Source organism: Myotis davidii, unplaced genomic scaffold (assembly GCF_000327345.1).
Source record: "Myotis davidii unplaced genomic scaffold, ASM32734v1 scaffold187, whole genome shotgun sequence".
In the NCBI taxonomy this organism is placed as follows: Eukaryota; Metazoa; Chordata; class Mammalia; order Chiroptera; family Vespertilionidae; genus Myotis; species Myotis davidii.
This window is the reverse complement of record NW_006383018.1, coordinates 3,896,204-3,921,046: the sequence shown is the minus strand read 5'-3', so window position 1 is coordinate 3,921,046 and position 24,843 is coordinate 3,896,204. Positions and strand designations below refer to the sequence as shown.

At 39.1% G+C, this 24,843-nt stretch overlaps 1 protein-coding gene across 1 annotated transcript in view; it reads left to right on the top strand.

Moving 5' to 3' along the window:
• CDK6 (cyclin-dependent kinase 6) overlaps positions 1-24,843 on the top strand; it is a 205,728-nt gene that overhangs the window by 80,180 nt on the left and 100,705 nt on the right. The window contains exon 3 of the mRNA XM_006779264.2: positions 24,671-24,838. Coding sequence (XP_006779327.2) covers positions 24,671-24,838 — 168 coding nt within the window. The remainder of the gene's footprint in view (positions 1-24,670; positions 24,839-24,843) is intronic.

Below are 24,843 nucleotides of genomic sequence, written 5' to 3'. Positions count from 1 at the left end.
GTAAAAAAAAAAAAGGGAGGCTTTCCAGGCTATAATTGTAAAATATGACATCTTTGTAGAAAATACACCTTATAGTTGTTTAGCTGGTAATCCACACTCTGCCTCCAAACCTGGGGATAGTTTTAATAAGCCATTATAAACTCTATCATTAAATATCATTAAATCCTTTTTTAAAACCTCAGTTATGCCAGGTACATTTTTATATTGTGAGAGCTGCATTAAAGCAAAGCAAGCAGGGCTTGTAAAAACATATTGCAATACACTTGAAATTCACATTGTAAATGTAACAGGACAGATTTCCAAAGCCAGTGCTCCGGTTTTTCCATCCGGTCCCAAAAGATGACTGAGATGTTGAAAAAGGCTCACCTTCCACAGTGTGACCTAAGTCCACTTCTTTGTTTTACTTTTCTTTAGAAATGGCTTCTTGCAGTAAGATTTTATTATTGAGACTCAGTATTATTATTCCTCCTCCATATACATATGTCCCATTCCCATTTTACTCTTGTCATTTCCTAAATATGTTTGTATGGTGCCAACTCAACTTGAAATCTTGAGAAGTTGACAAGGTTTCTATAGAAGTACCTACAAATTAAAAGTGTAAATAAAGGATCATTTTTAATCTATGCAGTCGGGCATTTTTAAAAGCTTGAAGGCATCACTTATATACAAACCAATGAAATTATAAAATCTTAAAAACTGAAAAATATCTTGGAATCCATATAGTCCAGCCTTACCACGTTACATTTAAGAAAGTGAATCACAAAGAAATCAGGTGAGTTGCCCAAAATCATGAAGTTAGGACTAGTACTAGAACTGTAACTAGGTCCTCGTATTCCAGTCCAATAGATTTTCCAAAAGTCATCTAAATGTGGTTTTGTCCTCATTTAGATAGAATGAGTTCCTATACTAAAGACTTATACTTAAAACATTTTGTTATTGGTTTGAATGAGTTACTTGCACATCCCTCTAAAAAATGTTAGTTTGAACTTTACCCTCATTTTTACTGACCTAACCCAGAATCCATATTGCTTTCTTTGCTATAACTTTCATTCTTAACATTTCATTCTCTTCAGTTAGAGCCTGATTCCATGAAGAGTTGAGTTATAATGATTTCTATCTTCCTATTCATTCCGTAATGCGTATGCACTATCAAAGTTCTTATTCCCCTTCTATTTCCCCGGTAGCTCCTGGTGCAGTTACTTGCATATTTGTCAAATAGGGATATATGCAGAATAAATACAGGGCTTTTGTTCAACTCAATAAACATTACCTTGTATCTCTAAAATCGAAGCAGAGTGCTATTGCAGGACTAGGGATCGCTAAAATAAATTTTGTTTTGCAGTTTTGAATGCCTTCAAACACTTAGAGAACGCATAGGGCAAGTGCTGCAAAGCTGTCAGACATTCCCTATGAGCGTTGGGAAGGAGGCACAGTAGAGGCTTAGGATAAAAAATGCACAAGTGATTAAAGAAATAAAAATTTTAGCACACCCACCCAGAAGAATTTGAGGTTTGGTTTTGGACGCCGCCATACTCGTATATTTTATTTTCTCGGTTGACATTAAGTTACAAAATCACCTTGCACACTTTGCATTGACATTCATGAATTCCACGGGTGAGGGTGGGGAAGTGGGGGAGGAGAATATGAGTAGTTACACATTTGCCTTCTATGGAGCCTCAGGAAGCAACACTTTGACTAGATTTGGGGAAGCACTAGTCCTACTTAAAGGTCTTCGGATCTACTTACTTCATTTTCTTTATTTGATGTGAAGAAAGAAAGTTCGTGGCAACTAGACACCTGGTTATTAGCCATGTGACCTGAGCAAGTCACTGAATTTACCTGAGCCTCAGTTTCCTTAGCTGTAAAACAAGGATTAAAATGTGCAAATCAAATGAGTTAAAATGTATAAAGTATTTTATAAACAGTCAGCATCCGAATGATATAAAGGATGATGATTGTTCTCCTGTGTACTTTCTAGTTACTCTCATGCACTTTTCAAATATGCAGACCCAGACTGGTCACAGTAGTATGCCAGGGTCTGACAGGTGATGACAGTGGCTTATCCAAATTGTCTACAATGATACCAAGTAGGTAATGCGTGGGGAGGCCTTCATGACCCACCAAAGTCACTTGATCTAGTTGATATTCTCAAAGGCTTTTCTTCTTTCTGGTTTGGGCCTTCGTTGACTATAAAATGCCTATTTGCATTTCCTTTCGTCTCTTTTTTTGTGATGAATTACCTCCTGAATTACTGTAAAAAATCTTGAGATTCTTAGGGAAGTCAAATCGTATAACTTTTTACCTTTTAAATTTTTTAAGTATAGAACACACAGTATGCCATCATAAGTTTAGGTATTTGATTTTAAGAATTTTCCATTGTGTACTGGAGCACCTAAAAAGTGAAAGCGTTGAGAATAATATATTTAACATCTGTGCATTTTCCCTTGATTTTTTTTAGTCATATTTTCCTGGTGGCAGCTGATCAAATTGAAATGCTAAGTTTTAAAATATCCTAATATTAGATGTACTTCAATGCATCCACTTGTATTGGCATGCTTGAAATGGAAACAAGAAAGGCTACCTAGCAAAGAAATACATTCTACTTTCGTATCTAATTTATCCTGTAATTCCTTGTGCAGCACAATGATCAAGCCACTGTGCTAAATAAGTTGAACATACTGTGTGAACATAGTTTCTACATATTTTAAAATCTGGAAAGGGAAACTAAAATACAGAGAAATAGCCATCGCATAAGGCATGACAAATGCCCCACATGAATGGTAAAATGGGAGTGTTACAAAAATTCAGAGGAGGGAAGAATAAGGACTGGTTTTACAGAGAAAGTGGTAGTTGTAGTACCTTGAAGATGTTACTCTGAGACATGAGTGACACAAACCAGATTTGAAGTGTTGCTTAAGAGTTGTCAATTTCTACCTCCGGGAAAGAGCCTACCTAGCAAGGAAATACTTCCTACTTTTGTATCTAATTTGTCCTCTAAGTCCTTGTGTAGCATAATGTTCAAGCCACCGAGCTAAACAACTTGGGCCCATTAGAGGGATGAGGACAAGAGATGAGTTAAACAGGAGAGAAACGAACTTGATCATGTAAGTACTGGGACTATTGACAGTTTTGGGGTGGGTGGCTGACATGATCCTTGTAGTGTTTTAAGACATTAATCTGATAGAAGAGTTTACAACAGGCGATCAGTCAGAGGTTGCGCCAGTGGTTTGGGAATGAGCTAATTGGGTGGCTCAGCTAGGAGGGTAGCAGTGGTGTTAAACAGAAAGAAATGGGAAATTGTGAAGCAAGGCTTGGTGGCACTTGATTACTCGTCATCCCGAGTAAGGAAGAAGCAGAGATAGATAAGTAGAGAGTAATTGTTAGTTTGGAAAAGAAGGTGATTATTTGCTTGAGCCTTGTTGAATTTGTCCTGGAAAGGGAGATTATAACTGAGCACATTGCAAGAACTTGTGGCTTCAACAGCTGAGCCCCAGGTGACCTTTGAGGGTTTGTGGCATCTAGAAGTGCCAAAATATTGGAAATGGAAACTGGTTCCTTTTTTTAAGATAGGAAAAAAAGATGGACTCTACGAAATACATTCCAGCAATATTGATACTGGATGAGTTGTGAGTATATAGAAAAATAACTGGTTAATAAATACAAAAGCTACCCAAACTTCAGTGTAATCAGAGAAATAAAAATTAAAAAACAACAGTGAATCATTTCTCCCATCAAATTGGGGCAAGCAAAAAAAAAAAGTTTGATAATGTCAGGTAATAGTGAGACTGTTAAGAAATGGAGAGTCTCATGTACTGCTGATGAGAATATAAATTGGAACAGCATTTTGGAGGCAATCTGGTAGTATCTATTAAAACTAAAACTACATATATTCAGGAACCAAGCATTTTTACCTCAGAGGGACCCTGGTACTAGTGCAAAAAGAGGTATGAATGAGAGAGTTTGCTGTAACATTAGTTATAAAAGGGGGTTTGGGAATAGCCTAAGAGCTCATCAGTGGGGTATAGCTGAATAGGCTGTGATATGGAATTCTATGTGACAATTAATTAAAAAGAATGATGTAGATAAGCAGAGTGTTGAGTGAGGAAGAGGAAAAGGGGCAATTTTAGAACTGTGAGGGCAGCGTGGTTCCATTTATCTGAAGCACAAGGACATATAATTCACAGACCAAGCCTGGAAGTTTTATACAACAAAGTAATTTAAGTGGCTACCTCTTTGGAAGACACCCTAAAGTTAAATTAGGTGGCAAGTTTTCCAGATTTAGCAAATTAAAATACAGGATGTTTAGTTAAATTTCCATTTCAAATAAGCAATAAGTAAGTTTAGTATGTTTCATACAGTATTTGGGGCATGCAAATGCTAAAATATTACTCATTGTTTATCTGAAATTCAAGTTTAACTGAACACCCTCTATTTTATCTGGCAGTACTAGAGGTGGTCAAGTAGAACTTCAACTCTATGTTTGTTTGTCTTGCATCTTTTCATAACACAAACATATTCATATATTCTTCGTGTGAAAAAATAAGATTTAAATGTATATAAAGAAAAAAATTCACTAAAAATTAGCCTAGTTTCATAAGAAATTATCCTGCAATCTGGTCTCATTTATGTCAGATAGGATTGCTAAACAACCCTTTGGACATCACTGACCACCAGTGATGTTAAAGAATGTTAAAGAATATTACAGCTATGCAAGATTTTTATTGAGAAAGACTCTAATTTAGTACCTCCGACATTTAGCTCAGTGCCCACTATATTCTTTTGCTATGTCCTATTCAGTGAATGTTTATTGGATAGCTGACTGGATAAATTGTAGTATGAAGCATTTTCAACCCAAAGTGAAAAAGCAAGACGGGTTCCTAGAGATAATGAAGCCACATTTTAAACTTTCTCATGGAAAATGATTTTTAAACAATAATATGCTACCTCAAAACATTAGCTAACTTAATCTTTATAACATTCCTGTGAGGATAAATACTGTTTTATTAAAGAGGAAACTGAAAGGGAGATGGGAGATATTTGTAATACTATCAATGATAAAAAAATACCTTTTTAAAAAAAGAGGAAACTGGGTTCAAAGAGATTAAGTACTATATTTCATATGTTCTAAGATACCCGTGTTGGAATGCATTTTCCAGTCCCTGTCAGGCTCCAGGCATGATTGTGTTGTTGTTGACTGCACATGAGCTGGAGATCTTGCAGGATTAGTCAATGGCGCGATGAAAATCATAGAGATGACAGTGGAGCTCTGTTGCTTAACTGTCAATACTCTTGATCATACAGAGGACAATATTGTGTTGGAAAACACAGACATGGAGGACTCTGAGTAGAAAAGTAATGTGAAAGAGAACTGAGTGAAGAAATTCTTGGAATACCCTAATCAAATTATTTCACTTCAATTTTAATTTTGATATATGTTCAAGTATGATCCTATATTTAAAAAAAAGGCTAATATGCAAATTGACCCAAGGGCAGAAGACTGGTCACTATGACACACACTGGCCACCAGGGGGCAGATGCTCAATGCAGGAGCTGCCCCCTGCTGGTCAGTGCGCTCCCATGCGGGAGCATAGCTCAGCCAGAAGGCTGAGCCGGGCTCAAGGCTGGCAAGCGCAGAGATGGCGGCAGGAGCCTCTCCCACCTCCTGGGCAGCGCTAAGGATGTCCAACTGCTGGTTTAGGCCTTGAGGACTCCCAGACTGCAAAAGGGTGCAGGCCGGGTTGAGGGACCCCCGAGTGCACAAACATAGTGCACCAGGCCTCTAGTACATGGTAAAAATCCAAACCTGAAGAAGTCTAAAGAGCCCTCTTAATATGTGTAACTTAAAGCTTCTGTGTGACAAAAAAAAGTTGTCATAGATTAATTGGTAATTGATTTTGTTTCTTGGTGGTACATTAAAGTGATAGTAAATCTTAGATGATGTTTTAGATGTGGTGAGTTATATAAAAATACCCAAAATCACCCAGCAAGAAAGGTACCGAGTCACTGCAGTGAACTATAGGGTGAAAGGAACTGGATTGGACAATTTTAATCTTACTCATAATTAACTTTTCACATTTTGTGTTTCAGGAAACTTTGATTCTTTCAAATGCTGGCTGAATAATGATAATATGTACATCCATGTAACACAATATTTTCAAAGCACTTACATGCATATTACCTAATATTATACTAGGATATGACACGTCATCCTCTTATATACCAATGAAGAAACTAATACAGGTGGAAATTGGACAGAGTGAGTATACCGCTTAGAAGTAAAAAGAAGCAGATCCCAAAGGGAAACTGAGATCTCTCTCTTGATCTATGAAGCCTTTAATGATGAGCCTGCCAGGGCAGACCTGAAAAGCATGCCTGAACTGGAATACCTTCCCAGATTTGGATGAGTATTGAAAAGACAGATTTTTTTTCTAATGGAGGTATAAAAGACATAATAAACAAAGTGCACTGATCTGAAGATGTTTTTGGTGATGTAACCATTACCCAGATCAGAAAGGCTTTTCCAAAGCTTCTTCATGCCCCCTCCTAGTCTGATTACCCCTGCCTAGAGGTAATCACTGTACTAGCTTATTTCATACTAGAGGCCCAGTGCACAAAATTTGTACCTGGGTAGGATCCCTAGCAGCTGCCAGCTGGGGCCTCCCTTCCCTAGCTGCTGGGCAAGGCCTTCCAAGCTGGTGGTCAGCGCACATCATATCATAGCAAGCAATCGAGCTCCCGGTCGGTCAAACTCCCGAGGGGACACTTTGCATATTTGGTTTTTATGTTTATAGGTAAAAGTGTGTACTGTTGTGTGTAGTTTCTTTTACTCCATCAGTGCTATGGGAGGGTCAGTTGCACCATATCTTTGTCAACACTTGATGTTATCAACTTGAACCATTGTAGTGGTATCTTGTTATACTTTTTTTTGTTTGTTATACTTTTAATTTTCAAGTTTGTTTTGACTAATAACAGTATGCACCTTTATAAGCTCTTGAGCATTTAGATGTCCTGTTTTGTGAAGTGCCTGTTTATACCTTTCACCATTTTTAAATGTTAGTTGGGTGTCTTCTTCTAATTGATTTAGATATTGTGGGCATGTCAATTGTCAGATACGTATAGTGTTCAAATCTTATCCCAGTGTGTAGGAATGTGAATGGGATCCTGCCCCTCTGCATCAAACATGATTTTACCATCACTTGGACCTCTCTTATGTAAAAACTAGAGGTCCGGTGCATGAATTCGTGCACGGGTGGGGTCCCTCAGTCTGGCCAGCGATCGGGGCTGATGAGGGGTGGGAGGGAACTGGCCAACCAGGGGGAGGGACCGCAGGAGGTTGGCCCGCCTTGGGAGGTAGGCTGTGAGAGCGCACTGACCACCACAGCTCCTGCATTGAGCGTCTGCCCCCTGGTAATCAGTGCATATCATAGCAACTGGCCAACGTATTTTGGGCATTTGGTTGTTTGGTCACTCGGTTGTTCAGTTGCTTAGGCTTTTATATATATAGATGGATACATAGAAATACCCAGAAGCAAAATGTTTCCCTCATGCGTTTTTAACCTATTTTGACAACTTGAAATAGGGAATTCTAACATTTTATACTGGTACTTTTTAAATCTCCAGTAAAATATTTTTAACTACAAATGAAATATATGTGACAGATAGTGAAATCTCATAGCTAGGCTTTTAAATGTTGAAAACTTTCCATTTCTGTTGTGCATTTTGTCTATAAAAAATGCATAAAATACAATGCCAGAAGAGAAAAGAAGTTTTATAAACTAGAAGGAAGAAAAACTTTTAGCTATCTTTTAGCTTCATAAATACATAGAGTCTTATGTGTTTGTGGGGGGTATAAATACCACATTCCTCTTAGATGTACTATAAAAGTATATTTTAAAAAAGCAAACTACAGTACATTCAAGTATAAGCTGTTAAGGAAACACCAGCACTGGCAAGCCTGGTATCCCTTGGCAAACCAACAAGTATCATGTTTGACAAAGTGAGATGACCCTAAAATCTGTGCTAAGAAGTTGCCTGCTCACAGCCAAATGAAACGTTTCAGAAACCATTTTGAAAGACTGTGTATGCTGATTCCAACAAGCAGGAGGAAAGAAGCAGGGATTGGAAATAGTGAGACAAGATAGTGTCTTGTTTTAATGGGTGCAACTCGGGTTTTTATGTTGGTTAGTCTGCCTGCAAACTTAATGCTTTTGACTCTCAGCCTAAAGGAAGTTTGGGATTATCCTGAGAGGTCATTGTTGACTTAGCTTTCATTCTAAAATATTTCAACAGTTAAGCTAAGTATGAGTCTAAAAACAACCCAAAGTTATTTATATCATTGCCCCTTCCCTAAAATGGATTGTTTCATTGTCTTTCAGAACCAGCTCTCTAGCTTGTACTTTAAATATTAAAAGTATACAATTTATTGAGTCACTTATTCTTCTGTAGGATCTGTGTCAGGACATGGAGATTAAAAACAAAACCTGAATAAGTTGTACTTACAATTTTTAAGCAGCAGTAATTTATTGAGGACATAATACTGTTAATATAATTTAGAAAAGGATATATCATTTCTTAGAAGATTCTGATGCTTTGTTCTTTCTGTTTCTATGAAGTATTTTTAAAATGATCCTTATAGGATTTTTCTCATTTCACAAACTTTATCAAAGACTTACCGAATTTTATATTTTTCCAAGATTGCTGGCTACTAACTTAAAACTGGTTGGTAAAAGGTGTGTGTGTGTGTAATTTTAACTGGCTACTCCAGGGGAACACAAAAAAGTAAAATTCATCCACATGCTACCACTTAAAACACTCAATATTACAAAAGCAGAAATATCTTCTTTTAATATCCTCCTTCCTACCCCCACATCCAGAGGCAACAACCTGTAACTGTAGCTAATCACCTTCCAAACATTTTTATATGTATTTAGACAGGTTTGCCAGATTTAGCAGATAAAATAAAGACATTCTGTTAAATTTGAATTTCAGGTAAACAACAGATACTTTTTTTTAGTTTAAATATGTCCCATGTAATACATGTAAAAATTATTTGTTGTTTATCTGAAATTCACATTTAACTGAATGTCCTATATTTTACCTGGCCCTGATGCAGACATATCCACCCGTAGTAGCTAGGCTTTTAAATGTTGAAAACTTTCCATTTCTGTTGTGCATTTTGTCTATAAAAAATGCATAAAATACAATGCCAGAAGAGAAAAGAAGTTTTATAAACTAGAAGGAAGAAAAACTTTTAGCTATCTTTTAGCTTCATAAATACATAGTATATAAACACGTACACATTTATCGAGCTGTATGTATCCCTCTAAGTCTTATCCTTTCACTATTGATTATCTCAGTTATATGTTAGAATTACTCGGGTTCTTCCTAATGGTCACCTGATATTACATTGTAGACTCATCATAATTTAACTATCCCCCTATTGGTAGACATTTTAGGTGTGTGTGTTTTTTTCTGTTTCAGACAAAATAGCATGGATCCTCTTCGTATTGACTTGTAAATGTGTGCTGTTGGTTCTGTAGGATGCATTCCCAGAAGTGGAATTGCCAGGCTATAGCATATTTTTAAAACATTGCTTGTGCATTTCCTTTATACCTATTCACTGGGTCCCAACGCTTGAGCAGCTGAAGCTCCCGGCCAGGGGAAGCTGGTAGGCACCTTGCTTGACCTCATAGAATCTCCCCCTCGTGGTCAGCTCCTTGAGAACAGGCGTGCTTATTTTTCAGCCTAGCACAGCGCCTGCCACAGATTTGGCCCGTGAGACAGATTCAGAATGAATGAATATGAATTTACTCAGTGGGGGCTGTGAGAAATGAAATAATGTATGGGAAGTGCCTGGGGGAAAACAATGTCTGTAAAATGCCTGGGATGCTCCTTTATTTTTCTCACCCCACCCCCACTTCCAGTTTCTTCTTCAGGGTGAAGGGCCTCTAAGCTGGTAAGGGGGAAACATGGTTACAGTAAAGTAGACTAAGCTCTGTAACCTCACTATTGCTAAGAGTGCTGCGGGATAGAGAAGGGGGGCACCACCCAGCCGGAGTGGCTCAGTGGTTAAGCGTAGACCTATGAACCAGGAGGTCATGGTTGGATTCCCCGTCAGGGCACATGTCTGGATTACGGGCTCAATCCCCAGTGTGGGGCATGCAGGAGGCAGCCAATCAGTGATTATCTCTTACCATTGATGTTTCTATCTCTCCCTCTCCCTTCCTCTCTGAAATCAATACAAATGTTATTGTTTTTTTAAAGAAGGGGAGCACTTCGCTTAGGCTGTGAGTGTGAGAATTGCCCGGGACTTGGCCAAGGTCTACTTAAAGTAAATCTAGAAAGAGCCTGATAGACAAGTATATATGTTGGGGTAGAGCAATGGAGGGAACATTCTCAGCATGGGAATAGCATTGCAAAGGAACAAAGCTGTAACACAGCATGTCACCTTCAGAGCATGGACACAGCCGGAAATGAAATCAGGCCTACTTAGGTAATCAGACATTTAAGTGCTTTAGGTAGCCAGCTAGGTTCTACCTCTGTCCTAGAGAACAGGAGGGGACTTCTGTGTGATTCAGGTTGACATTTTAGGAATATCATTTAGCCAACACTGTGGGGAAAAAGCTTCAAGATGTTAATCTAAAGACAGGAGCTATCAGTATTGGAGCACTATTACAGTCATCCAGGAAGGGATACTGACGACTTGACAAGGACTGTGGAGATGAGAGAGAAGGGCTGGTTTGAAAGGTAATTTAGAAACTGATTATGTGGTTGAGAAGAGAGAAGGAATCTAGAATGTCTGTCAGATTTCTGGAGCAATCATTTGTGTGCACGGTGGTACCATTATACAAATTAAGAAATTCAGGTTGAAGAACAGATTTGATGGAGGTGAAGAAACTGGTGTTATTTGGGAGCATATTGAATTTGTAGTTGTTATGGAATATTCTAGAAAGCATGAACAGGAAGCATTGAAGTTTGCACGTTTGAAACTCAAGAGAGCTATCCCAGCTGCCATTGTGACTTGGAATGCCTCAGATTATGACTAACCCAGAGTTGGAGCCATGAATGAATGAGATGAGGAGGTGAGGACAACTTAGAATTTAAGATATTTATGAGACACATGATTGGGAACACAAACAAATGCTGAATGTTTGCAGTAACCATTGCAGACAACAGAAAAGGGAGCTTAGCAGGGACCCACAGAAAGTAATACTGAAAGCCCAGATGAAATCAGCGACTATGATTTGTAACCACTCTTGTGTGTGATGGTTTTCCCTCAGCGGTTTTAATTATGGGAGTAGGGATGGGCAGGTAGCTACTAAGATGAGGCCTTAGTAGATCCACGTAAGGCGAAATGGAGGATGATTTTATGGAACCTGGAAAGAGAATGATCCCCCTCCCCTGTGCCCCCGCAAAAAAAAAAAAAAGCTAACTGGGAGTTTTCAGTGAGCCAGGAAAAGATTTGAAGACAAGAGGGACATGTTTGTGACAACAGCCAATCCAAGGAGTGACTGGATACTCTTTAAGACTAAGAGTTTCCTAGCCACAGCGTTGCCCATGTCTCCCTGGACAATTCATATTGTAATGCCTATTTTAATTACCTTGCTGGATTGTTCCTTGTAAGAGAGTCATTAGATTCTTCACCTCGTGCTCGTTTTTGCCATGGTGAGCAGCTCTTCAGTCCCACTTGGCCTGCAGATCCCTTTTCCTCTTGGCCTCCATGCTTTTTCCTGACTAGCTATGACCACCCAGAGCCTCTTCCTGTAGATGGAAGAAGTTATTCGCGAGGAGCATATGGGCCTCCTCCCCCCTAGAGATACATTTGCTGCCTCTCTCCTAACAGGCTGCAGCTTAAAATTTCAGTCCTTGCAACAACACAAAAGCAAAAATGTTGAAGTGCCGCCTCTTCTGAGGCCCCCATAAACAGCTGTGCATGCAGCTGTACCCAGAACAGATAATATGCACAGATGTGTTTATGGGAAGGAGGCACGAATACTCTCTGTGTTGTTTTCGGCTTCTCACCACGGCAAGGATTTCTTTTCTCCTTCAAGGAAGAGGTACGTTGTGGTAAGCAGTGTTTTATGACCTGTAATAAAAACCCTTGTAAAGACCATTTTTTGACCAAATGAAGCTAAGTGTTCTTTTCAGAGTCCTCGCCTGTGCCTCTCCCCCTCTCTGTATTGGAATGCACACAGTTCAGCATTAATGGATCACATGAGGAAATAATATCACAAATTCTAGTTCCTATTTGTTAAGCTGGGAAAGCAACCAAACTTATGTAAGAAAGTTCATTAGTAATGTTTTTTCCTACTCAGCAGTAGCTTCTGAATATGTATGTTCATTAAGTAAAAATGTATATTACATTTTTGTAGTGCATGGTTATTATCCCATGAAAGCACCCATGGGACAGTGTGAGGGAACCCCAACAGTTGGAAGCCCCACAGAGAAATCAGTTCATGAATGAGTAGAAAGTAACTTAAAGCCACCCTAGAAAGTTTAGTTATTTACAGAAAGAGACAATACATTCAGCGAATAGTAACAGATTATTTCTTTTTTTTTTAAAGAATATGTTTGTATTGATTTCAGAGAGGAAGGGAGAGGGAGAGAGAGAGATAAAAACATCAATGATGAGAGAGACTCATCGATCAGCTGCCTCCTGCATGCCCCACAATGGGGATCGAGCCCATAACCCGGGCATGTGCCCCAATCGGGAATCGAACCGTGACTTCCTGGTTCGTATGTCCATGCTCAACTACAGAACCACATCAGCCATGCCATATGATTTCTAAGGACCTTCTATACCTAGCAATCTGTAGACTTTCAAAATTAAGAACAGGTGACTTCATACTTGATTTAATCAAAGTAATAAATATTTACAGATTATATCCTTTAATAGGCACACAATTGCATTTTTTTATTTTAATAATGATTGGGAAGATGGGAGGCTGTCCACGTACTAACTGGAGAAAACTAGGTAGATCTGAACTTACTGGAGTGTGGCCAGATGCCATTGATAATGGGTGGGTCCTCTTATTTAATGGCACCAGTTCCAAACCAGTTACGCAAACTAGGAAGTTCACACATGGTTTTTAGTCCTTATTAGCAGTCTGCAAGAGAATGTTGTCTGACCCATTTTACAGACGAGGAAACTAAGGCTAGACGCTAGGGGAGGGGATGTTATATAACAGGCCCAAAGTTACCCAGTGTGTAACCTAGAGAGGTAGTAGAGCCCTGAAAAAATGTCCAATTAAAGTTGACCTGTGAAAATAAACATTAACATTCTACATTTGTCTCTTGAATTGTCTTTCCCCTTGCTTTCCCTTTCTAACATTTCTAGTTCAGACCCTTCCTGTCTTATGTCCAGAGTAGAATAAATGCCTCCTGATAGCACCTCCCATCCATCCTATATACCCATAATAGCATGGCATTTTCACTGGTTTCCCATTGACTACAAGGTAAGACAGTATAAACTGCCTACACCAGCCCAGCAAGAAAGCCCTTTGCAGTGTGGTCCCAGTTAGTAGTGCGCCCTCCAAAGGCTGTTTCTGGTCTCCAATACCTAATCACTTGCTCTCCTCTAAGCCCCTGCTCGTATAGTTGTCCAGGCAGATCCTTCCCCAACCAAATCTGATAGTAGCCCCCCTCCAAACTGGCTTCCTCCTCCATGCTTACTCAGTGCTGTGTTATTTGTGGTCCTTGCCACATACTGACCTGAAGGGTGTAGGTACATATTTATGTCTCTCTCCCCAGGAAAATAGGAGCTCCCCGGGTTCCTGTCTTCAGTGCTCGTGTATAATATCGCCGAGTACAATGCCTTACACATAGTAGGGGCTTCATATTTCTTTTGTATGAATGGCAGCACTTCGTTATGAGCACGTACTTTACACTATAAAAGTACTTAGAAGCATGGAACAGACTGACAGATTTCAGAGGGAAGGTGGTGGTGGAGGTTAAGGGTGATGAGATTAACTGGGGTACTTATATGCATACTAGTGACCCAGTGCACGGATTCGTGCACATTGAAAGGAAATTAAGTAGAAGGTGGCCAGCGGGGTGGGACTGGTCGAGAAGGGCTGGACATGCCTTGGAGCCAACCTCCCTCAGTCCCTACTGGGCTTCTGCAGAGTGAGTGGGGTCCCTCCAGCAGGTGGGGTCCCCCGGTCTGTCCTATGGGGATCGGGCTGAAACCGCCTCTCTGATATCCCCCAAGGGGTCCCAGCGTGTGAGAGGGCACTCTGCAAAGTTGCTGTTATACAGGGTGTGGTATGCAAATGCAAGTGTGCAGTGAACCAGATTCAGGGCAGAGAGTGCCCCAGCAAACGACATAACCCACGGCTGAAGGTGGAATCGCGTGGCCCCACGAGGAATCAGGCTCCCTCCTCTCTGGTCTCGGGGTGTGTCACCTGAGAACTGCTGCTGCCAAGTCACTGCAGCTTGGCAGCTTCTGCGTTGAGTATCTGCCCCCTGGTGGTTAGTGCGTGTCATAGCGACCGGTCTGCTGGTTGGACAGTAGGAGGGACACTTAGCATATTTGCCTTTTATATAAATAAATATGCACAGCCCATGGACACAGACAATAGTGTGGTGAAGGCTTGGGAGAGGCGAGTGCAGGGTGGAGAGGGTTAATAGGGGGGAAAAACAGGGGCCATCTGTAAATACTTTCAATAATAAAGATATATTTTTAAAAGTATTTAAATATTTAATGTTCTACTTAATATATATTATTAAAATATATACTAATTATTAAATATCTCCTTTTTGAGGTTGTTTCCTTTTTTATACCTATGAAAAGAAAGGCCCAAGAAGGTTATAAGTAACCTGCCTTAGATTATATAACTAGTAAGCAGAAATTCAAATACATGCTTTTAGCTTTAAATTCAGTGCTCTTTCTTTTAAAGCGCACTGCTCTCAAAAACGGAAATTTACATCTCCAAAGCAGATCTCTCACTTAGGTTATATACATGGGTAAGAGGAATTTCTTTTGTACTTGTTTTGTGCCTCCACTTGGCAAGCATTTGATATATTCTTAGTGAATAACCAATAAACTACAATGAAGGATTATGGCCTTTTTCACTAACAACTCAGGAATCAGTTTAATTAGTGAGGCTGTTCATATAACTCCTGTGCACAGAGCCAGGAGCAGAAGTCATTATACGTCATCTTCATGCCTTTCTGCAAACTGTTGAGTGATTCGTCAAATCAAGTAAAATCAACAGATATGTCTGTGTAAGGTGCCTTATTGGATTCTTTGGAGAATATACAAATGCACCCCATTCCTGTTCCTCAGGGAATTCACAGTCTAGCTTAACAGCACTGGACAATTTCAAAAAACACCCAGATTAAATATATAATATAGAACCATCAGATTTCTCTGTGTAGTCTTACGATGGAGGCAGGGCAGGATTTATCCTAATTTTTATAAATGAAAAAACCGAGGTTCAGAAAACTTGGGACTTGGTTAGTCAGTTAGCTAGTGGTTAAGGTGAAATGGAACTTAGTCACTGGAATGAAATGGAAATGGAAATAGCACTGGTTTTAGAGACCACACTTTGAGAAATACCAATGTGACAATATGAAATTAAACTATTAGAAGAGTGGTCCAATTTTGTATCCAAGAAATGACTCAGGCAAAGTGGTTTGATCCACAGAATGCTTCTCTCAGGGATGAGAGAGGCTAAGTGATTTGCTTAGAGTCATAACCCCAGCTGAGAAAGTGCTAAAACCCATGTCTTTTGATGGGCAAGTTGCTAAAAGAATTCTGAATAGGAGTGGAAAAGTAGAAAGGAAACCTCCTTCACCGTTTTTATTCCATACTGCCATGTTCATTTTAGGCCTAGAATATTATACTTCTAAAATAATGAACCAAAAGTTTTAATACACATCTGAAGATGTTTTAATGGCTAATAGGTAGGAATACTGACTTATATGCCATACCTCTTGGGGTCCTTATTCCCTAATCCAAATCTGCTTTTTCTGATTCCCCTGTCATTTTATCACCTGCTGAAGTTTTCCTTCCTGGGAGGAGTCAGTGATTTTTTTTTAAGCTCGCGGCTTTTATAGATTTCATGGTCATTTTCCAATTAGGTTGGTACTTGCTTCATTATGAAAGGCCATTGGACGTTTATTGACACCTGTTGATACAGTGTGCTAAGATTCTAGTGTATCTGGAGTAGGAGGGATGAGAGCGGACCCTACTCTCAGAAGACGGGGCCAGGCCATAGAGCAGTGAGTGAGTAAAGATGGCACTAGTCCACAGGAGTTCCAGGAGGCGAGGCCAGAGTTAGGTGGGCTTTGTCTGAGGGTGATCAGGCATGAGAATGATCTGGTAGGATCAAGTTTGCATGTTAAAAAGGTCATACTAGCTGGAGTGTTAAGGATGGATTTGAGGGACAAGATCAGTGGGAAACAGTAAGGAAAATATGTAAGGAAAGGTGAGGACCAGACCCACTATAGTGGGGGCTTCACAAGTATAGGAAGTGTGTGTGGGGGAAAATGACAAAACTTTACTGCAGGAGGCAGAAGACTTGAATAGAGAACCACAGCATGCGTAGAAAGGAAAGACAGTATTGTAAAAGTATATAATTTTAGTTAAGTTAGATTTGTTAAAATAAATTTCAACTGCAAGTTACAGAACACTCAGTGAAAAACAAAATGGCTTTAAGGAAGGGCATTATCGTTGATGTAACACCAAGGCCAGAGGTGGGCAGCCCCAAAGTTGATTAGCTATGTCATCAAAGATCCAGACTCTTTTTCTCATTACTCTCTGGCATTTTCTATGTGCACAGCTATCTTCCTTCCTTTCTATTTCAACATGGTTCTACTGCAAGTTCATGCCCTCAAGCAGTAGCATTTAGTATAAGATTTGCGGAGGAGAGGAGGAAGTTCACCAGAGAGTTTTATACTATGATCCTCTTATAAAAGAAAAAAATTACTTACCAGAACTCTATAGCAGACGTACATCCTGCCCATACATCTCATTGGCCAGGACTGGGTCTCATGTCCATCCCTGCATTAATTCCTAGCAAATGGGAATGTGATTTCCTTGGACCAGTCCTTCACAGCTGACAACCAATAATGTCTGCTATAGTAGGAAAATGATAATATGTTCCATGCTATGGAAAACCAACTTCTCTAATACATTACCTCATTTGGAGAGAAGGGAAGTATGTCGTGAGGGGAACATTCTCAAAAGAGGGAATTGAGAGGGAGAACGGGGAAAGATGAGAAGATATTTCTACCAAATATAGCCATTATAAAGCATAATGTTTTGTTTTTGTTCATTGTTTTTTACTGTTGGCAGTACTACAAATGTCCCCCAGTTCCCCTCCTTTACCCACCTCCTAGCCCCTGCCGCACCCGAGGACTTCACACTATTGTCTGTGTTCATTGGTTATGCATGTATGTATATTAGGTCTTTGGTTAATCTCTGCCCGTCTCCCCCACCCACTCTGAGGGTTGTCAATCTGTTCCATGCCTCTGGACCTCTTCTGTTCGTCAGTTATTATATTCATTAGATTTCACTTCTAAGTGGGGTCATGTGATATTTGTCTTTCTCCGACTGGCTTCTTTCATTTGATATCATACTCTCCAGGTTCATCCATGCTGTCCTGATATTTTTAAAATTTTATATTATAAAGAATATGTGTTGAAATGGAGAAATATCCACAGTATATTGTTCAATGATTTTTAAAGGATTATAAAACAACTAGTGGCCTGATGCACGAAATTCATGCACATTAAAAGGGAATTAATTAGAGGAAATATTTTAATATTGCTATTTGCCCTTTCTCTATAATAGAAGTGTCAGAGATGAAAGAAAATTAGTAAAATGTGTATGAAAATCTCCCTCCTGTCAGAGTCTGGGTCACGCCGCAGGACCCAGAGTCAAGTCTCAGCCCACCACCTGCACGTGCTTTGAAAACGCAGGAGACCCAGACCTGCAGGCCCCAACCCCATTGGGCAAGACCCAGATCTGGCTGGCCCCACCCCTGTCAAGCCTCACTGGGCGGGGGATGCAAACTCAGGTCCCTGAGCCCGGTGCTGGGGCAGGGGGCGCGGCTTTAGGTACCCTGTAAAGCCCCACAGAGTGGGGGGTGTGGCCTGAGGTCCCTCGCCCTGGCCAGGCGCCATGCAGCCTCAGGTCCCTGCTGTTTGGTCATGACATTATGGCATCCCAGCTAATATGCATATTCTTCTATTATATAGATAGATGTTTATAGAACAAAAACTATTTGAGTCGTTAGCCAACAACCTAGGCACCTTATACTTTGTATATTCTTAATTATACAACGCTGGTTGTTATAGCCTTCTCCCAAGAAGTTATAGTTAGCATTGCATATTTGTAGTTTCAGTTCCTGATCACTTTCCACTGTGGGTTAGTAATAGCCATCATGATGAGGTAATGCTTTCTTCTTCCAGACTGTCCATTTAGTCATGACATTGTTCCTCAAACACCAACACCGTTTCCAGGATTGGATAAAAATCTGTTGTTCTTTTTTCTAGTTAGTTGAGATAGGTTCTTTACTTACTCAGCATTATCATTACTTTCAGGAGTGAATTATTTTCATTCTCTCTTCAGGATACATATTTTATTAATAAAATCTATATACAAAGCCACTTTTATTATGCTTTTATCTAGTTGCCTAGGAGCGGTAAAAATAGAAAGCCAGCACTTGGAATTAGAGGCCTTGCATTTGTTTCTGCTGAAGAGTCCCAAGGCGATGTTTCACCTTGCTCAGTTACCTGCTTCCCCTGCCTCTGCCATTCCTCCCAGTGCACCCACACACACACTGTGCTGAAGTCACTGGTTATAGGGCACAGCTTGACCGCTCTTTTTTGGAAAGAGCTCGCAAGTATCTCTTGTAGCTTGTCTCCCGGTTCTTCCATTTATTGCTTGCTTTGAATTCACCAAAAATTACAACTTCCCAAGTGATCTGAGGTTTTAAAGAACTTGTTTTAACCCTCCTTTGGCCTTGTCGGGGTTTGTTTTGCCCTTCGTGATTTTGGAGAAGGCATTCTTTGGGTGCTCCTGAGGACTGAAATGAGAAAGAAGGAGGGATACTGCTATTCAGCATTTTCTGCAACCTGTTGTTGTCATTGGTGAATTAACCAGTGTAAGCCTAAAGAGCCCCTGCCAAGTTCTGGCCCAGAGTAAAAGGTGTGCATGATGCAGTCACCGTGCTGCTGCGACTTACAGCAGCATCTCCCTGAGTGCACAAGTGTAGGGAGTGAGCCTAAGAGTCTGCCTCACTGGCTGTCCAGGACCTAACCATGGCTTTGTTATTCTCTACTTCATGGCTTATGTAGTAATACTGTTCCACATTTAATGGGAGAACTGGGATTCTTAAAAGATCCTGAGATTAGATCTACCAGTTCCACTTGTAGCTACATATAGCCAAAAGAATTGAAAGTAGGGTCTCAAAGACATACTTGTACGCCCATGTTCATAGTAGCATTATTTAGAATAGCCAAAAGGCAGAAGCAACCCAATTCATCAACATATGAATGGATAAGAAAAATGTGGTATATTCATACAAGTGAGTATTACTCAGCCTTGGAAAGGAAGCTGATGTATGCTACACTGGGATGAACCTTGAAGACGTTATGCTAAGTGTAATAAACCAGTCACAAAAATACAGGATGATTGCACTTACTGGTATATGAGGTATCTAGAGTAGTCAGATTCATAAGGACTGAAAGCAGAAGGGCGGTTGCCAGAGTCTGGGCAGGGAGAGGGAAATGCGGAGATATTTAATGGGTATAGAATTTCAGTTCTGATAGATGGAAAAGTTCTAAAGATTGGTTGCACAACAGTGTGAATATATTTAGTACTAAACTGTGCACTTAAAGTGGTTTAAAATGGTAAATTTTATGTGTATTTGATTTTGCAACTAAAAATTTATATGTATATAATTAGTTATCAGCAAAATTATAAGAAATGAAAAGATCCTGGGACTAGCCCTCATTATGGTCAGCAGTCCTCTACTTTCCCTATGACTTTATCATCACTGTTATGTATAGGCTCCTGTGATCTTTCACTTCTCTTCCTGTAATGATAACCCTTACCAGAAGTCAACATGTTCTCGGTTCAGTATAAAAAACCTTTGTTATGTGTGATCTGTTTTAAACTGTAGCCTCCTCTGATACCCTTCATAGGAAACAGTAAATCATTGTAAAGAGAATTCTGTTGAAACATGGAGACAAATTTGAAAAGACTGTGGTTTACATATTATAAGGAGGGGAAAAATGATTATCTTTGTCTAAAAGTTGTATATGTCTTATTTTAAATTGTTTAATAGATAAACTACGCATGTATATTTTTGTGGCTAAAATTGTAAGGATGTGAATATGGCACTTCGATTAAGTAGATATATCCAAAAATTATCAATTGAGAGCTGTCATTTCTGTGATTTACTGTGTGAGATAAATTGAGTGTTTTTAGTATATTTTGGACCTATTTGTACTATTTTGTAGTTGGAAAAAGACCTAGCAGTAAAACTTTTTCCTTTTAGAAAAGTTTTTAGTTTGTTTGTTTTGATTTTAAAGAAATAAGAGGGTTAAAGTTCTAGAACACTTAAAAAAAATTACAAGGCTTTAAAGATTTCAGACTGAAGTCCAGAGTCGTTTAGGGGAGTTTGCCAAGGACAAAAACACCACCTAAAGTCACTGGAAGTCAGACTTCATTCCATGATGCAGTCCTGTTGAAACATGCTTTCCCGTCATGCATTTCAGAAAGATACAGAGTGAGGAGGCCCCAGGTGACTGTTTATCATTAGGAAGGCTAGGCATGCAAACCTTTTCTCCCAGGACTGTGCGCTGTAACATAAAAAGGCTTAACCTACGTTTAACTTAAAGAGCCTTCATTGGCAGTATCTCCACATTGTGTCACTAAGCTTACTGTGAAATATTTGAGCCTTGTATATAACAGATTAATTTAGATTAACATCTTGAGGAGCTCATTTAAAAGTGTGTCTCATGCTACTGTAAGTTGAGATAGAACAGATAATAAATGTAAGTAGAGAATCCTATGAAATGCTTTGATCAGAGCACTACTTGTGATTCTGAAGGAAAGGTGTTTTTTCATACCTTGTTTAGTGTTACGACTTATTTGTTCATAGCATCCTCAAAAACTGGGACCATGTCTGTGACCAGAGTTCCTGAGATAATTGAGTGTGTGTTTCTTTTGAGATTAGGTGTTCCAATGACTGATGGTTAAAGCTGAGGGGGGGGTCCCCAAATCATACTTACTACAGGTCCATTATGTTCATCAACTTACCTCACAATTAAATTACTGAAGGGAATGAGATTGTTGGCAAGATTTTTTTTTTAATTGTTAATTCAAAGCTCACTAGTTCAAAACTCTTCTTGTGGCTAGATATTCTAGGTTTAAAAGAAAACCCTGTTTGCTAACCAAAAAAAACCCAAAATCTGAAGAATGGTAATTCTTGTGTAGAACTAACTTTTCCTATATTTATAGGCATCACTTACATGGAATCAATTTCTAGTGCAAGTATGTGGATTCACACCGCTTAACCTGTGCTTAGATGCAATATTAAGTCATTTTCATCTATGTTCCCCTTTAAACAAAGGAAAAGTAGACTCTTAGTACAAGTTCCAAAATAACACAACTAAAAACAAATAATGATTATGGTATACTGCAAGGTGGAAAACCATGCAGCCATTAAAAATCATGTTGTATAAAAACTTTTTTGTAGAAGTTTTGTTGTAGTGGCAAAATATTTACAATGAATTATTACATTTTTTAAAAGAACCACAAAATAACATGTATAGAATAATAACCATTTTTATTTATAAACATTTAATATACTATGGCACAAACGTATAATATTTATATAAATTATATTATGATTATAGTACTTACGTAAATTATAATAATATAGCCATATATTCTTTTTATACCTACATCTGATTTTTGAAACACAGACAAGAAAGACACAAAAATTATTTGAGTGAAGATTTCTCTGTTCTCTAAGGGGTAGGATTTTGAGTGACTTTTGTCCTTCCTATGGAATTTTTTAAAATTTTATAATTTATTGCATTAAGCATACACCAATTTTATAATTTTAAAAACTATATATTATGTGCTATAAATAAATGCACAAATAAAAGCAGTGCACATTTATTTACTCTGTAGTCCAGGATTTTTATAAAGTTAAATGAGCCTTATTAATTAATTAGTTCAGATTTTTAAATCTTTGTTCTGCTAATTTGCTGCTTATTGTTTGGACAGTGACAACTGAGCCAAGCAGATTTATTCTTTGTACCTTTTTAAATTGTTGGTACTCGATATACAAGAAGCTAAAAATGATGAACCAGCATAACATTACTTTAGGTTAGTCATGCTATTTAAAATTTAGTGCTTACAAGTGTGTGCATATGTTTTCAATAAAGACTTATTTGCCACAGCGGAAGACTACTTTCCTTAACGTTTTGTGCTTCATTTTCACACTCATGTTTATTCATTGTTGTTTGGCCTATAGTGGTTCTTAAGTCTCGAAGGACTGACTAGAGGTGGACAGTACAGTCTTCTCCAAAGTTTTCACCTCGGGAGATTCAAAAGATAGTAGGTCCCCCTCATCCAGAGTGGATGCCTGAAACCGCAATAGTACCAAACCCTATGTATACTATGTTTTTTCCTATACTTACATACCTGTGATAAAGTTTAACCTATCACTTAGGCACTGTAAAAGATTAACAATAACTAATAAAGTAGAACAGTTATAACATTATATGCTGTAGTAAAAGTTATGAGAATGTGCTCACTCTCTCCCTCTTCCCCTTCCTCTCCCCCCCAACCCATCTCTCTCTCTCTCTCTCTCTCTCTCTCTCTCTCTCTGTATCTGTTAACCAGTCTAATGACTGAGAGGGCTACCAAGTGACTAACAGCCAGGTAGTGTATTCAATGTGGACACACTGGACAAAGGGATGACCCATGTTCCAGGTGGGACAGAGTGGGGCAGCACAACTTTCATCCCACTACTCAGAAGAGCATTTAAAATGTATGAATTGTTTATTTCTGGAATTTCCCACTTAGTTTTTTAGGACCATAGTTAACTGTGGGTCATTGAAACAGTGGAGAGTGAAACTGTGGGGAAGCGGGGACGACTGTACCCATCTAGGTGGATCTCAGGAAGATCCCAGTCATGGTGTCATTGCATACCCACCCTGAGCCCTTTGTGCCCTGACCTGATGGCACTGACCACATTTTCCTGTGGTTGCTTGTGATTCTGTCTCCCCCAGGAAACAGTACATTTTAACAATTATCACAGTTAAATGATACCATGTGCCAGAAACTTCATAACCCCTTTGCATACAGTACTTCATTTAAATCTCATAATGGTGTGAAAAGGAAGCACTATTTTCTCCATTATGTAAATGGAAAAACTAAGGCTTCAATTATAAACAAGCTGGGATGTGAAAACAGAACTCCCATCTCTAAAGGAAGAACTAGTACCTTAAACCAATAACCAAATATACTGTTCTCCGCCAGGGGCTTAGTGGTCCAGCTGCTGATTAGTGTGTGTCCTCACACCACATCACCCCACAGCCATGAAGCCCATGATGCTGCCTAATCATTTTTCTAACCTTTATATGAACAAGATAATGTCTGCCCTCCCTTGTATACACCATTCTCACAATATTTGGAGAGGTAGATCAATCTTATTAACCCCAGATTTCCGAGTATCATATCACGGTCAAATTTTGAATTCCTACTTTGAGACACTGTTTCTGAGTTTTAAATGTTCTATCTAATTTTATCAATTCTAAAATTAGAAAGAGATGTGATATTATTGGTTTATTTTCTGAATGTCCCCTGCTTTATGCTGAGTAAGTATGGCAATAACAGCTACCATGTATTGAATGCTTGCTACAATGATCTTACAAAATAGGTTTTGGTACTTTGCCATTTTACAGATGGGAAAACTGAGGCTCAGCGAGGTTAAATGGCTTATCTGGTTTTACCCACTACTCCTCCCATCATTGATATGATAAAGAAGTGCATTGGGAATTTGAATTCACGTTATCTGGACTTTCTGAATCAAAACTGTCTCTTGCTAGTGGTGTGACTTTGGGCTAATTATATGCTGTGTACCACTTTCTTGACTTGTAAAATGGGGTGATGATATTATTTGCCTTAATGTTATGGTATGGATTGAGTGAGCTACTAAATAGAAGGTACTTAGAACAGTGCTTGACACAGTGTCAGCTTAATATGTGGTGCTATAAAATAATAATTACTATGAATATTATTATTATTCACTAGACTAACTATTGAGATCAAATACCAAACCATATAGAAGTATACAAAGTAAAAAATATTCCCCTCCCTCCACCACCTCTCCCAGATCCTCTCCCCAGCATTAACCACTGACACCAGTTTGGTATATGTTCTTCCAGAATATTTCCTATGCCGTCTGAAACTATTTTTAAATTGTCCTTTCATTAATAAAGTACAGCTCCAGAGTAAACATTGTTGTAGTGATCTTGAGAATGGGAGAGTCGAGAGGTAGGAAGGGAGATGGATTCATTCACTCAGCAAATGTTTCTCAAATGCTTTCTGTGTGCCAGGCACTCCCCTGAGCGCCGAGGGCTTGGCAGGTTGCACTTCCGTCTTGACTGTGTATTGATTTTCTCCTTTGGTCTTCTTTAGGATATGATGTTTCAGCTTCTCCGGGGTCTGGACTTTCTTCATTCTCACCGCGTAGTGCACCGTGATCTAAAACCACAGAACATTCTGGTGACCAGCAGCGGACAAATAAAACTGGCTGACTTTGGCCTTGCCCGCATCTACAGTTTTCAGATGGCTCTGACCTCAGTGGTGAG